This window comes from Meles meles, chromosome 2 (genome assembly GCF_922984935.1).
Source record: "Meles meles chromosome 2, mMelMel3.1 paternal haplotype, whole genome shotgun sequence".
Classification (NCBI taxonomy): domain Eukaryota; kingdom Metazoa; phylum Chordata; class Mammalia; order Carnivora; family Mustelidae; genus Meles; species Meles meles.
In genome coordinates, this window is record NC_060067.1 from 83,384,328 (window position 1) to 83,396,904 (window position 12,577).

The window sequence follows — 12,577 nt, forward strand, 5'->3', positions numbered from 1 at the left end:
TCCATTTCTGGGTATATATCCAAAGGAAACAAAATCACTGTCTCAAAAATGATATCTACATTCCTATGTTTGTTGCGGTATTATTTACAGTAGCCAAGATATGGAAACAACCTAAGTGTCCATCAACAGATAAACGGATGTAGAAGGGGGAGAGTAAATAGATCTAGTTATCCCCCTATCCTCTATTTTTTTCTTACAATTTGTTGAAAACCTAGGCCGTTTGTATTCTATTTTCCTCTGCCCGCATGCATATATGTGATGCCATTTATCTTGTTTCTCTGTCCCATGTAATTCCTAAAAACTAGTAATCAAATCAAGAGGCTTAGCCTGATCCATTTTACATTTTTTGTAAGAATTCTTCATAAATGATTTATTTTTGGCTTCAGTTTGGAGGTACATAGTATGTGATTATTTCTGATGTTAGCATCTTTCTGATTTTATCATCCTTTGATGATCATAGCCTAGATCTATCATTAGGAACTTTTTCAGCCAAAGTTGAAATAGGAAAAAAGAGCCAAAGTATTATGGAAATATAAGACCTTATATATTCCCTCTGACACTTTAGACCAGGTAATGTTGACAGTATTTGATTAGCTGGATTGAAAAGATGGAAATTTTTAAAGATAGGAATAAAAATTAGCAATATATTGAAGCCATATACATGTTTGGAGTTTGTGTCACCCAGTAATCCACTGCTGAGAAAGTTCAAGAAATATAACCTGTTTAAATTGATAGAACAAGAGGTTTATAGAATTGGAAGTTTATTTTTTAAGAAACATTTTTAAGTCATATAATAGGAAAATATGAAATAGGTCTTATTATAATTTAATAATATGGACAGCTAATGTGTCTTCCTATGGAGTTGATTTAAGTGATAAAAGAATTTTGTTCATTACCTACTTCACCTTCCTTACCATTAGTTTCAGTTTATCCCCTTGAAGTCTTTGTTACACAGTGATTCTCACAGTTAGCAAAAATTTGAAAAGAAGTTTCACATAGATTTTCTAGGTGAGTGGTAACAGTTCAGTTTATTAGTTGAGATTGCTAAATTGGTTGTATATTTGCCTGGGATAATACAACATTGTGAAACTACATAGTTTAAGTCTACAGTGAAGAGAAATGGGTCAGAGCAAAGAATACGAAAGTCTGTACTATAAAACATAACTTCTTGACTTTCATTACAGATCATTGTTTAAAGATTCCTTTTGTTCTTTAAATCAGTTCCTCGGAAGAGATATCACGTTGCCAGGAAATGATTCAGAAACTTCAAAACGCATTGGAGTCTGAGAGAGAGAACTGTGGATTTGTCAGTGAACAAAGGCTGAAACTTCAGCAAGAAAATGAACAGTTACAGAAAGAAACTGAAGATTTAAGAAAGATTGCTCTCGAGACTCAAAAAAAAGCCAAATTAAAGGTATTTTGAAGACTAGTTAAAGTTAAGTGTGTTCTTGTGAAAGTCAAAATACAAAAAATATTTAGAGAGACCAGTAAAGCATTTTTAAGTCCTTTTTTTTTGGCCTTTTCATCAGATGGCACTAAATCATAATGCAGAGCATCAACCAGTCTTTTTCGTATTGTAGAATTTGGCAAGCGTACTTGAAAATGATTGCTTTCACTATCCACAGACACATAGAATTCTTCGCAACCATGAAATACACTGATATTCTTGCCAGAGCAATTTAAGCAGTGCTAGCAAAACTATAGATTAGATAACTTTATAGACTGCCATCCTCTCTTCTTCTATAATAGCCTCTTAAAAATTGAAGTCTAAAACTAGCTTTATAGAGGGTGCTACATCAGTATGCTCTGAAAACCTCTCATAGATAGTCTGAAATTTCCATGCAAGGGGGAAGGCAGGGGACAAAGTCTCCTTCAGAAAAAGATTCTCCTTTATTTTCTTTCTCCTATCCTCCTTCCTCATGTTAATGTTTAACATGCTTTGAAAATCAGAATGAGATAACCTGTTTAAGGGAGTTGAAGCACAGATGTCACTTTCAACATGTTGGTTGCTTTACCCCATTCCATGCAACTTTTATAAAAGTTGTCATTAACTCTTTATGATAAAGACCTATATCTTCCAGTTTCATAGAAAGAATATGAGGTGGCAATATTCATGTTTCACTTTGTTTTTTGTTGCTGTACACTCATAAGAAGTTACATTCCAACCAAATTCATATCAACACATATTTATTGAATGCCTCCTACTGCAAGCTTCAAACACTGTAGTTATTTATAAAAGCTTGAACTCTGAAAGAGAGCCTTATATCATACAGAGAAGTTTCTACTTTATGCTTTAGTCTCTGGGGTTTTAAGACTTGATATAAAGCTACAGTGATTAAGACAGTGTGCTATCAATGTAATAATAATTAGGTTGATCAATGGAACAAAACAGAGTCCAGGAACAAACATTTTTCATAATCACCTCATATATAACAAAAGCATCACTGTACTTCAATATGGAAAGAATTATCTTTATAATAAATGATGCTAGATCAGTTGGGTCCATATTTTAAAAATAAACCTTGACCTCTGTATCATGCCATACATTTAAATTAATTTTGAGCTGTCTTGTAGACCTAAATGCAACATATAAAACAGTGGAGTTTCAAAGAGAAAAATCTTCATGATCTTGGTTAAGAAAGAATTTCTTAATGTGAACACAAAAAGCAATAATCATAACATAAAGATTAATTGGATTTCATTATATTAATATTATTGGGTCATCAAAAGACACCATTAAGTACAATGCTGGGTCTGGTTTGCCAGTTTTGCCTATTAAAAATCACAACCTAAATTGTCCAAAAAAAAAAAAAATACCATTAAGAAAGTGAGAGAAAGTATTTATAATATAGGAAGTATTTGCAATACATAAAATATAGATAATACATGTATCACATACATTTATACTATAATAATATATATAGATGCACATTTTATATATAATATAATACAAACAAAAAAGGACTATATCTAGAATATAAAAGCTGTTACTAATTAATAATGATAAAAAAGCAATTAATAAGGAAAAACAGGTACCTTATTTCCAAAAATGGGCAAAAAAATGAAATATGCACTTCACAAAAGAGAATATATGAAAAAATGTTCAACTGCATTATTTATCAATAAAATATAATTAAAATTACAATGAGGTACCACAGCATACTTACCAGAATGGCTAAAATTTAAAAAAAAACTAAGAGCATCAAGTATGACAAAGATAAAAAGCAACTGGAACTTCTGTATAATACTTTGGGTATGTAACTTGATATAACCACCAGTTAATGGTGTCTTTTAAGTTGGATATACATACATACAGTGCCAAATAATGCTGACTTCATACCCACAGATATGAGTGCTTATGTTCGTGAAAACATTCATATAAGAATATTCATAGAAGTTTTAATCCTGTCAAAAATTGAAAACAACTCAAGGGTCCATCCATAGGAGATTCCATAAATAAATGGTGTTGTACTCATATCATGAAATAGTACAGGAATAAAAAAGAATGAGCTATGTCTATAAGTAATAATGGATGAGTCTCATAGACCTAATGTTGAACAAAGAAGCCAGATATTAAAGTGCTCATAGTCCATTAATTTCATTATATGAAAGTGAAAAATAGGCATAATTACCTATGAGGATGAGATCAGAATATCAGTTAACGTTTTCAAAGGGTGAGTAATGATTAGAAGGGCATATGAGAGAGCCTCCGGGAGTATCTAATCAGGGTGGTGACTCTGGTATGTCAGTAAATGTGTAAAACTTGAACTGTATCCCTAAGACTTATATAGTTCATTATAAGCAAAAGATAAATCTTGGCAAAGAAAGGTCAGTAGGATTGTAGATAAAACAAGAACAGTTTTGAGTTTGATGCTTATGGAAGCTGTGTGATATCCATATAGGGATTCATTGTAATATTCTATTTTGTGTATGCTTGAAAGTTCTCATACTAAAACATTTCCATAATAAAATAAGTCCGAGTACTTTGGTGAAAAAATGTTACATCTTCCTCTTATATTTTAAGTTTCATATTATAAATTTCATATGGATTAGTAACTAAAATCTACTATATTTACACTATAAAACAGTAGGAAATTTAGGCAAATGTATAACTGATAGATGGAAAAGAACTTTTCTAACAAGCGAGACCAAAAAGAAATTGCAAATGAATATATTAATAGACTTAAGTATATAAAGTTTTTAAATATTTAGAACCACTTTTTAAGTTTAGAAAAGAAATAACTGGGAGAAATAATTTTAATAAATATGACAGAAGACAACCATTTATATATAAGGAGCTTTGAAAAATATTAAAGGTGAATATTTGTAACCTATAATAACATGTATGAGACATGAACAGAATTCACAAACTAAGGAAACAAATTGCTAATAAACAACTTTTTAAAAGTTTAACACTGTTGATTAACTGGATAGTTACCAGTGTGAGTGAGTGTGCAGTTGAGAGTTTAAAATGGTACAGAGTCTAAAATTTGTTCATAAGAAAATAATTAGAATATTTCATAATTTTAAAAATTGCAACATTATTCATAATAACAACTTAGAAACAACCTATCTAGAAATAAAGGAACAATGAAATGGTACATCTGCAAAATACTTTATTGAGTCATCATTAAAAATTATTTCCAAATAATTTATAATATTTTTATATTGCTGTGTTCTAAGTTTAAAAATAGTAAGAAAAACACTTGGATATATATATATATACATATATATATTGCAATTCTATATACACTAATCTAAATTCTAAAATTCATAAATGAAAACAATGATGTAGAAGGAGAGGTAGTTATTCTGAGTTGTAGATTACAGATTTTTAATTTTTAAGTTTTCCATTATTTTACAATATACATCTGCTTCGGGGTTTTGGTTTTTATAATGGGGAAGAGAGGAGTCAGTGACTTTTCCCTACCTGGTACTACATTTTGTTTGTCTATCTTTAATAGTTCAGGATATTAATTGATGTTTTAGAGAACAAAAGAATGACCAAAAGCTTATCTATCCCACGAATCCCACCAAAACTGCAGCCTTTTTGCCAAGTCTGCATCTAGCTTAAGAATTATTGGTAAATAGGGGCTCCTGGGTGGTTCAGCTGGTTAGGCAACAGCCTTAGGCTCAGGTCATGGTCCTGGAGTCCCAGAGCATTGGGCTCCCTGGTCAGCGGGGAGTCTGCTTCTCCCTCTGACCCTCGCCCTTTTCATGCTCTCTCGCTCTCTCTCACTCACTCTCTCTTTCAAATAAATAAATTTTAAAAAAAAAGAATTATTGGTAAATAAGGGGCAGAACCTCCTAACTAGATAGCTATAAATTCTATTTTATAAAGGAGGATCACTATCAGATAACTGCTGCTTTTTAGCTGATTCCTTCTTTGCCGACATAGGAACCTAGTACTACACTTCACTGCTTTTCTTCCTCTTGAAAAAGAGTGTAATCTTCCATAGACAAACTGAAAGGAGCCAAACAGATCAAGACAGTTGGATATTGACAGGTCAGTTGGCTGAGAACCTTACAACTTATTATATGAAACTTTCATTTGATCTTTTTTTTTTTGAAGATTTTATTTAATTTTTTTTTATTTGTTTATTTTCAGCGTAACAGTGTTCATTGTTTTTGCACCACACCCAGTGCTCCATGCAGTACGTGCCCTCCCTATTACCCACCACCTGGTTCCTCAACCTCCCACCCCCCCCGCCCCTTCAAACCCTCTGGTTGTTTTTCAGAGTCCATAGTCTCTCATGGTTCATCTCCCCTTCCAGTTTCCCTCAACTCCCTCTCCTCACGTCCACCGTGTTCTTTGTTATGCTCCACAAATAAGTGAGACCATATGATACTTGACTCTCTTTGCTTGACTTATTTCGCTCGGCATAATCTCTTCCAGCCCCGTCCATGTTGCTACAAAAGTTGGGTATTCATCCTTTCTGATGGAGGCATAATACTCCATTGTGTATATGTACCACATCTTCCTTATCCATTCATCCGTTGAAGGGCATCTTGGTTCTTTCCACAGTTTGGCGACCGTGCCCATTGCTGCAATAAACATTGGGGTACAGATGGCTCTTCTTTTCACTACATCTGTATCTTTGGGGTAAATATCCAGCAGTGCAATTGCAGGGTCATAGGGGAGCTCTATTCTTAATTTCTTGAGGAATCTCCACACTGTTCTCCAAAGTGGCTGCACCAACATGCATTCCCACCAACAGTGTAAGAGGGTTTCCCTTTCTCCACATCCTCTCCAACACATGTTGTTTCCTGTCTTGCTAATTTTGGCCATTCTAACTGGTGTCAGGTGGTATCTCAATGTAGTTTTAATTTGAATCTCCCTGATGGCTAGTGATGATGAACATTTTTTCATGTGTCTGATAGCCATTTGTATGTCTTCATTGGAGAAGTGTCTGTTCATATCTTCTGCCCATTTTTGATATGATTATCTGTTTTGTGTGTGTTGAGTTTGAGTTCTTTATAGATCCTGGATATCAACCTTTTGTCTGTACTGTCATTTGCAAATACCTTCGCCCATTCCGTGGGTTGCCTCTTTGTTTTGTTGACTGTTTTCTTTGCTGTGCAGAAGCTTTTGATCTTGATGAAATCCCAAAAGTTCATTTTTGCTTTTGTTTCCTTTGCCTTTGGAGACATATCAAGATTAGAGCAGAGATCAATGAGGTAGAAACCAGAGATACAGTAGAACGTATCAATGAAACTAGAAGCTGGTTTTTTGAAAGAATCAATAAGATCGATAAACCATTGGCCACACTAATCCAAAAGAAAAGAGAGAAAGCCCAAATTAATAAAATTATGAATGAAAAGGGAGAGATCACAACTAACACCAAGGAAATAGAAACAATCATCAGAAATTATTACCAACAGTTATATGCCAATAAGCTAAGCAACCTAGATGAAATGGATGCATTCCTGGAAAACTATAAACTCCCAAAATTGAACCAGGAATAAATTGACAACCTGAATAGACTGATATCTAGTAATGAGATTGAAGCAGTGATCAAAAAACAAGAGCCCAGGACCTGACGGATTCCCTGGGGAATTCTACCAAACTTTCAAAGAAGAAACAACACCAATTCTCCTGAAGCTGTTCCAAAAAATTGAAGCAGAAGGAAAACTTCCAGACTCTTTTTATGAAGCCCGCATTACCCTGATCCCCAAACCAGGCAAAGACCCTACCAAAAAGGATAATTTCAGACCAATATCACTGATGAATATGGATGCAAAGATTCTCAACAAGATCCTAGCTAACAGGATCCAGCAGCACATTAAAAAGATTATCCACAAAAAAAAAAAAAAAAAAAAAAAAAAAAGATTATCCACCATGACCAGGTGGGATTCATCCCTGGGTTACAAGGTTGGTTCAACATTCGCATATCAATCAATGTGATAGAACAAATCAATAAGAGAAGAGGGAAGAACCACATGGTCCTCTCAATTGATGCAGAAAAAGCATTTGACAAAATCCAGCATCCGTTCCTGATGAAAACGCTTCAAAGTATAGGGATAGAGGGAACATTCCTGAACTTCATAAAATCTATCTATGAAAGACCCACAGCAAATATCATCCTCAATGGGAAAAAGCTTGCAGCCGTCCCGTCGAGATCAGGAACACGACAAGGATGCCCACTCTCACCACTCTTGTTCAACATAGTATTAGAAGTTCTAGCAACGGCAGTCAGACAACAAAGAGAAATAAAAGTTATCCAAATTGGCAAGGAAGAAGTCAAACTCTCTCTCTTCGCAGATGACATGATTCTTTATATGGAAAACCCCAAAGACTCCACCCCCAAATTACTAGAACTCATACAGCAATTCAGTAACGTGGCAGGATACAAAGTCAATGTACAGAAATCAATGGCTTTCTTATACACTAACAATGAAAATACAGAAAGGGAAATTAGAGAATCGATTCCATTTACTATAGCGCCAAGAACCATAAGATACCTGGGAATAAACCTAACCAAAGAGGTAAAGGACCTGTACTCGAGGAACTACAGAACACTCATGAAAGAAATTGAAGAAGACACAAAAAGATGGAAGACTGTTCCATGCTCTTGGATTGGAAGAATAAACATTGTTAAAATGTCTATACTGCCTAGAGCAATCTATACTTTTAATGCCATTCCGATCAAAATTCCACCAGTATTTTTCAAAGACCTAGAGCAAATAATCCTAAAATTTGTATGGAATCAGAAGAGACCCCGAATTGCTAAGGAAATGTTGAAAAACAAAAACAAAACTGGTGGCATCACGTTACCCGATTTCAAGCTTTACTACAAAGCTGTGATCGCCAAGACAGCGTGGTACTGGCATAAAAACAGACGCATTGACCAGTGGAACAGAGTGGAGAGCCCAGATATGGACCCTCAACTCTATGGTGAAATAATCTTCGACAAAACAGGAAAAAATATACAATGGAAAAAAGACAGTCTCTTCAATAAATGGTGCTGGGAAAACTGGACAGCGATATGTAGAAGAATGAAACTCGACCATTCTCTTACACCGTACACAAATATAAACTTGAAATGGATAAAAGACCTCAACGTGAGACAGGAATCCATCAGAATCCTAGAGGAGAACATAGGCAGTAACCTCTTCGATATCAGCCACAGCAACTTCTTTCAAGAAACTTTCATTTGATCTTAAGGCCACCGCATTCCTTTCAGCCCTAGCTTTCCCCTTTTCTTGCGTCTCTGTTCTTTCTGCCAGGGCTCTCCATTTCTTTGTGTCTAAATGCTCCTCATAAGTTCATAAAATTAGGAAATGGATAGTTTTAGCACTCCAATCGGTGTGAGTGATTCTCTGCAGGGGAAGAACACAAAAGAAAAAGGGAGGGAGACTATAAGTACTTTATTCCTCTACCAATATACTGAATTTAATCATCAGTCATATTTTTGTTATAGGAGACCCGGTTATAGCCCAGAGTCTTCCAACATCACTGCCAGCCTGTCCACTTTAATAATTGGAATTTTATCAACTAAAGGATCTGGGGTGTGTTTAAAGACTAAATTTTGATACCAAAAAGCCATTATTCATTCTGTCTACAACAAGTCTTTTCATAACTTTCCTGTTTCAGGTGCTGACGATGTGATGGAGATATGGTCCCTCTAACCAAAGCCCCTCCTTAAAAACATAATTTTTGCATTGAGATGGACAAACTTAAATTTCCACTTGTGTACTATTTGAGAAAGAAAATTTAAGCAATTTAGGAAACACATTGCATTTAAGCAGAAGTAGTAAGAACACCGTGTTTGCAGTTTACCCCATAAACCATGGATTTTGCTGTTGTTGGGTTTTCCTCAGTGTTGAGAAAGTTGAGGCCCTGATTCATCTTTTTTGATCTTGAAAATTATATATTTATACACTGTTTATATATTTTTATATATATTAAATATATACATATTTAACAAATTATTAGAATCTATAACAGCTGTGATGATTTTTAAGGCACCCTACTTTAAAATACCTCAAGATATTCTTTGTAGTATTTCTTTAGTATAGTAAGATAAAGATGGCCCTAGAGTACACCAAAGAAATTGTTCTAGTAACTATTTTCTCGACTGACTCAAGGATGGTAATAGGTAGTTTCATTCTAGATGCGTGCAAGAGAAGGCAATTCATTACATATATTGAATGCCAGAGAGCATTAGGGCTTCCCTGATCCCCAGTCAAGAAAGCTTCTAGAGTATCCAAAGAGCATCTACTTATGTTTATTCTGCATTAATGTATTTTTACTGTAATGACATAAATTACCTAGAAATCATGGAAGATATTTCCATATGAGATTCTGATAATCATTATAGTCTTTTTTCCTGAAAAAAAAATTTATTTATATCATAACGAAAGTGGTAAAGGACTTCTTGTATATGATTTTCTTTACAAAACTCTTTGAAAGACAGTTTGAAATTAATATCAGGTGACTTGAGATTTTGTGTTGTTGAATACATTAAGGTGCCAAGAGGGTGGAGAGGTCATAGCTCTGTAAACTTTTTTTAATGGCTTGAGTAAAAAACTCTCGGCTACTGACAACATGAATATTTTCCATGGATTCTAATAACAGAAGTTAAAGTAAATAATAAGAGCAGTTTATATTAGATAGTATACTTTTTTCCTACTGACATTTTAAGGTATTGAGGAAAGTGTTGCAAAAAAAATTATGGTCCATCATAATTCTGGTTTCACTAAATTTATGTTGTATTATAAATTTATGCATAATAAATATAATTACAAATAAATACATAATATAGGATAAGTCTTCATTTGTGATGAAGACATATTATAAACTTAATTTTTATATAGATTTCTTATCCAAACATTTCTGTGCCACAGACAGCACAATGAATGATTTCTTTTGTGTATTATCATTGATTGGTATATCTCCTACAATATCAGAAAAGAAAAAGAAGATACTGTGTTCATTTTATTCTTTAGATCAGTACAATGGAACATGAATTTTCAATAAGGGAACATGGATTTGAAGTTCAGCTGAGAGAGCTGGAAGACAGTAATCGAAATTCCACTGTTGAGCTGAGGCATCTCTTAGCGACGCAACAGAAGGCGGCCAATAGGTGGAAAGAAGAAACGAAGAAACTTACTGAAAGTGCTGAAATTAGAATCGGTAATTTAAAGTAAGTCCCTATTGTTTGATACATTTTACAGAATAAATTAACATTTAATGTCCTTGCCATAATGTTCTTTAAAAAATCTTGTATTTTTATTAAGTGAATATTTATTGAACTGTTTTGAAAATTATTAAGCATTATAAACCAGAACTCATACTGTATATTTTTGTAAATTTTATACATATTCCACAAAATATAATAATTGTTGGAAATAGCAGTTTAGAATCTTTTTTTTTAAGATCTTATTTATTTATTTGACAGATATAGATCACAAGTAGGCTGAGAGGCAGGCCGAGAGAGAGAGAGAGGAGGAAGCAGGCTCCCTGCTGAGCAGAGAGCCTGATGTGGGGCTCGATCCCAGGAACCTGGGATCATGGTCTGAGCCGAAGGCAGAGGCTTTAACCCACTGAGCCACCCAGGCGCCCCAGCAGTTTAGAATCTTAACCGTCTTTGCATGTAAGCATAGCATAAAAATGTTTTGTGGTTGCAACAGAATTTGATTGATTTGCAAAGCCTAAAGTATTTGCTCTGTGGCCCTTGAAAAAAACATTTGCTGACCCCTGCCCAGAAAAGTATTTGAACTTTTATGCTGAGTGCAGTGGGGCTGCTTTGGAAGGCTTTGAGCAAAGTGAAATGATCAGGCTTAAATGTTCAACAAATCAGTTTGATTACAGTTTGAATAGACTTAAGAGGGGCAAAGGTAAAAGGGAGAAGGTAGGCAAGTACTGTATAATTGATATATAAAATGTAATTTGGATTAGGTTTTAAAGGCTTGGAGATCATTAAAAAATAGTTTGAGCCATGTTAAATATGAGCTGCCTAGAAAACATTTAAATCAGGATATCAACTAGTCAGCTGAGTCTGTAAGTTTGGAGTTCAGGGAAGAGATTGCAGCAGGAGCTATAAATGTGGGAGTCAGTACTGTACACGTAATTTTTTAAGTCATGGGATGAGAACATGTAGAAAGGAAGTCTAGGTAAATTAAGCTGTCTGAGTTCTGAGTTCCAAGTCTGGAGAGATGAAAATTCCATTGAAAGAGACTGAGAAAGAATACCTAGAGAAATAAGAATCGAGATAGAATGGTTTAAAAAAATTTTTTTTCAGGAGTATAAGCAATAATAATAGGTGATATTTACTTATTCACACATAACATGTTTGCTGTTCTAAACAACTTACACGTACTTAATCTTGACAACAACCGTACAAAGTGGATAACATTATTGTTTATTTTTACAGAGAAACTGAGGCTGAGGAAGGTTAAGGAACTAGTTCAAAGTCATATAGCTAACAAAATGGCCAGTAAAGACAATATGCTTTTAACCATTGTTTTATAAAATGCTACTAATTGGTTGAGAAAAGTGAAGACAGAGAATGGACCTTTTAGTTTGGCACCCTTTGATGGTCTTTGTGAACTATGATAAGAGCAGTCTTGGTAGAATGGTGCAATAAAAATGTATTTAGAATGAATTTAAGAGAAGTAGAGAATTTCTGCTTCCAGTTTAATGTTGAACTAAGCAATTTGAACCTCCACCACAACTAAAAAAGTTAGATGGATTATAAAACCCATCTACTAAGAGCATTAAAGAACTAACAATTATTACCAATTTTGCCTTATCCCAGGAATACAAAATTATTAAAACATTAGAAAATAATATAATTTATCACATTAATTTTTAAAAGAAAAATCATAAGGTCTTCTCAATAGATACAGAAGAATCATTTGATAAAATTTGATATCCATTTATATTTCAAAATAACTCTAGCAAATGAGGAATAGAATTTCTTTAATTTTATAAAGTTATCTATTCTAAAGCAAACATTATTTTTAATGGCCAAAAAATGTTAGTAATTTTCCTTTGAAGATTAGGAAGATAAAAAAGTTCATTATTACCACTTCTATTAATATTTGTATCAGAAGTCCTTATCAGTGCACTGTG

General features: G+C 33.8%; 1 protein-coding gene across 4 annotated transcripts in view; it reads left to right on the plus strand.

Moving 5' to 3' along the window:
• SCLT1 (sodium channel and clathrin linker 1) overlaps window positions 1–12,577 on the plus strand; it is a 199,482-nt gene that overhangs the window by 128,595 nt on the left and 58,310 nt on the right. For all 4 annotated transcript variants that reach the window (XR_006817479.1, XM_045998235.1, XM_045998237.1 and 1 more), the window contains 2 exons: window positions 1,222–1,414; window positions 10,450–10,646. Coding sequence is in view for 3 of the 4 variants with exons in the window: in XM_045998235.1 (XP_045854191.1) it covers window positions 1,222–1,414; window positions 10,450–10,646 (390 nt within the window). In the remaining variant the exon portion in view is untranslated. The remainder of the gene's footprint in view (window positions 1–1,221; window positions 1,415–10,449; window positions 10,647–12,577) is intronic.